General features: G+C 39.5%; 1 protein-coding gene across 1 annotated transcript; it reads left to right on the top strand.

Annotated features, from left to right (window-relative positions):
- Window positions 1-306: 306 nt before the first annotated feature.
- On the top strand, window positions 307-2,686 carry LOC149243063 (uncharacterized). The gene has a single exon (XM_089367758.1). The coding sequence runs from the start codon at window positions 537-539 to the stop codon at window positions 2,340-2,342; it is 1,806 nt and encodes a 601-aa protein (XP_089223884.1). The 5' UTR covers window positions 307-536; the 3' UTR covers window positions 2,343-2,686.
- Window positions 2,687-3,992: the final 1,306 nt, after the last annotated feature.

The raw sequence follows: 3,992 nt of genomic DNA, 5'->3' as shown, positions 1-3,992 counted from the left end.
CAAACTTACAAATTAAAACATATAAATAATAAAAAATCATGATAAAAATCACGACAGGTGGCTAACTAAACTCTGTCACTAAAAATCACACAATATCCATAAACCAAAAGTAGCATGATTAAGTGAAAATGACAAACCAAAGAGGACATGCTTAGTAACAATAAGGCACTGGCGGTGCAGAAAGATGGTCCTAGGGTAGGGTCGTCAAACTCACCAAACATAAATTTTACCATTAGATGTTTATATGAACGAGAAATACCACGGTAAACATGAAATGCGATGTGAAACATTGGCAGTACCGGAACTTTATTGCTAAGCCAATCATAAATTTTAGTTTGGAAGCCAGCACACTACGAATTGAGTGGAGAATAAAAGAGTTTTTGTTAATCGAGTTCAAAGGTTCGTCCCTCAACTTGGAAGTTTATCTCTGCAAATTTGCTTTCGAAATTTGGGATCATAATACCGAGTAGCTAATTAAGGATTTAGATGTTCTGCTAATTAAAGGTATCACAGAAAACTCCCCCTTGTATTTTGAAATGGGTGTATTTACAGATTTGCAGGGAAGCAGATGCATGGGGTTGCAGATCCAGTTGTTAATTACAAAGTTATTTGTTTGTTTGATATGGTTATCTGCTATTGCTTTAGCACAACTGGAATTAAGTGAAACGGTAACAGGATGGGTTAATTTTCCTGCTGTGGGGGTCACTTGCTTAGGCAACATAGCTCTTTTTATTATAAGTTTGTTGAGAGGGAGGTTTTATTTGGAAATGGGTGCTGGGGATGTTATGGCCACCGTAACAGGTCCGGCCGAACTCACTGACATACATGAACTCAGTGGCATAAATGGCTTTGGATTGAGCACGTGCGGGGCAGATGCAGAACTTGCTGATGTTATAATGCTGACAAGCCGGCTGCCCAATTCTTCCATGAGGCAATTCATGAAGTATATCAAGAATGCCCATGATGTGAACTCCATCCTTCTGAAATGCCTTCCTTTAAAAGATGCATCAGTTCAATCTGTATTAGAATCTGCATCAGTCACTGTAGAGTTGTGTGAATGCAACTGCAACTGCATTGTGTTATGGACAGTGGAAAGTATCACGACGGAGCTTCTTCGTCAGATGCCTGTAACGTTAGAAAAGTTGTCTGATGCCCTGTGCTTACTGCCATGTCAGCTTTGCAGGGTAAATGGTTGCCATGGGTGCAATCAGGGCCTGTTGCAACAGACTCGGTGGGGATTGAGACAACGGAGCAGGTTGACAGAGGGTGATCCCGAGGTGGAACTCCCTCCTGCAGTCTGTGAAGTACTTGGTTTTGAATTCACTAGATCCATCTTAGAAAAGCCGATTTGCATTTGCTTTCCAGTAAATGATGTACCTAATGATGACTGGACAAAGCTGCTGATGAGGTCTTTTAAGACTAAAGATCAGGAGGACAGAGGAGCCATAGTTATGGCTTCAGATGCTCTGGAAAACTACTTGGCAGAGGGCAAAGAAAATAGAACTGAAGAGGTGTTCTACAGAACTGCCTCATTAGTAGTGCCAAGATTGACAGAAGCATTAATCAACGTTGTACTAATAGGCTGGTTCAAAGTGGATGGCTTCTCTAGCGCTCTGGTAGCCAGAAGGGCAATAAGAAGTTATGTTGTGGACAGCAAAGGAAATGGATTTTCTGCCAATGCCTTTCTAACTGGCGCTCTGGTAAAGTATAATGCCCATAACACCAGCGTTTGCCAAGTGCTGGGATTTAGAGGTGGCACCCTTTTAACTCTCAAAACTTTATCTTTCATAATGGGTTGTGTCAATTTGATATGCTCTATTTATTGGGTTGTGCTTATTGTATTTGATGGAGGGGCTGACAAATGGTATGAAATACAATCCATGCCACCATCTAAAGCCAGAGTAGTTGTGATAATGGCAGCCATCTGTATTGGTTTAGGCATGGATTGTTTGCAATTGTTTTCCAAGAAAATTAGTGGAAGAAAGAGGCATATGCTTTGGGCAGTGATAATTTTGGAGATAGTGTACATTGCATCATGCAGCGCAGTGGCAGGGGCTTTGGGTACAAAGAAAGGCTTTGGGAGATCGATATATAGTGCTCTACAAGCTCTGGTTTGGGTTAAGTGGGGACTTGGCAGTTATTTGCTCGGTCAATATTCGCCGGATTATGTTCCCAACCGTGCCACGAAGAGCAGGGTAGGTGCTGATCGAACTCTGAAGTACTCTTATGCCAGAGGGGGGGAATTTTCTCCAAAGTGGGTTGATGACTCTGGAACTTTGGTGTACTCTTCTGCATTTTTGTTCAATGCCGTCTTGGCTGGAGTTCAAGGGAATTGGAAATAACGGTGGAAGAAAATTCACTGAGGGCTTTATCAGTGGAGTAAGTTCCACACCTCCCAGGGATTTATACTGGTATTTATTCTTAGATTATACCAGGCTATCTGACTTATACCTGACATCATTGATCAGCTAGGGCTGCAAGGGTTTTGACTCATTTTAAGATGACTCAAAACCTGGATTTTTGAAAAAAGAGTGAAATAAAAAGAATGAATCAAAGTGGAATAGCATATCTCTATGAAAAAAAATTGGAGTAACCTGCCACATTGAATTTGTCGACTTAGTAATAGACTTCCTTATTATTATCTTATACACCCAAGTGGAAATGAGTAAGGCAATGATTCCCTTGGGACGGATAGCGTTGTAAAATCTTGTTATCTTTCTATCAGTTCTAATGAAGTATTTTTAGCACTAATTTATTTCTTTGCCATCTTTCATCTTAAGCCTCTCCATTACATAAATACATTTGGTAGTTCAAGGCAGATGTTAAAGTTACAGTGAATACCTGTACGGTGTTAATGAGTGAAACCATTTAAGCCAAAGACCTGTATTTCTATCTGTAAACATAAACGTTCAATCTCCAACCAGTCACATTAAGCTTCTCATTCCAATACAGTCGACTCTTTTCATCAAACCTGCGGAAATTCAACTACTAATCTGTCTCAGAAAACCATTTTGTCACAATCCATCTTCTCACAAGCCAATATAAAGGTTTAATTCCGAGAAGATAGTTTTCAGAGTCGGATGGCTTTTGTTTGCCCACCTGATGAAAAAGATCAATGTTATTGGAGAAAGAGAAACTTATGCCCATGGTTAGAGATAGAGGTTTGAATTATGTACTTAGAGCAGTGGGTTTTTTATGTACTGACATCTTTAATGCACATAGATTTAGTATTACAGGGAACCATTACCACTACTTTACCATTATTGAATTTGGTTGTTTTCAAAGAAGCAACTGCAAGTGAGGTTATCTATTCCGTCAATGTTGCAAGGATTTGCACCCAGCTCCAACTACTACTGTGAGCTCTGGTGCACATTCACAAGCATTATGAACACAAGCACTAGCATATCACTTTGTAGAATGTGAACCCTGGTGAAGCCTATATTAGTTACCTGCTTTCACGGACTTAGAAAGGCACCATTAATAAAACATCATTTGGGGTTTCAAGTGTCTTTAAGATTTTTTATTTTCAGTTTGAGTTTTATTTAGGGAGCAGGTTGCTTCCTTTGGGCATTTGATATTATTGAAAACCTATTCATATGTTAAATACCCATTTCAGCTGGACTTTTCTAGTACCGAATCCCTCCATCAGAAATACCCAACTGCCTGCAATAGTTTTGAGGATATCAGAATGTCTTTACTGTGTTTGTGTTCATGTCCAATGTGTTTTCTTAGAGTTTTGTGAAAACCTAATTCAAGTTGCTGTATATACGAGGGACGACTGAACTATAGCCAATTATCAATACAAAAAAGTTTAAAAAGGCATTTCATTGTTATAAATGCGTGAGGTTTGTGAAACAGAAGAATTTTTGGCCTTGTCAACTTTTCTTATAGGTTTGCTCAATTTGCGCAGTTAACTGTTCTGGAGTTTCAGAGTTTTTTCCTTGTATAGTTGATCTCAAGCATGACAGCGAAGATTTTGACATCACAGCTGA

This window comes from Pinus tabuliformis, chromosome 8 (genome assembly GCF_031772625.1).
Source record: "Pinus tabuliformis cultivar Carrire ecotype Pingquan chromosome 8, CPIR1, whole genome shotgun sequence".
In the NCBI taxonomy this organism is placed as follows: Eukaryota; Viridiplantae; Streptophyta; class Pinopsida; order Pinales; family Pinaceae; genus Pinus; species Pinus tabuliformis.
Note: the sequence above shows the minus strand (reverse complement) of the source record. Positions and strands in the feature narration are given on the sequence as shown.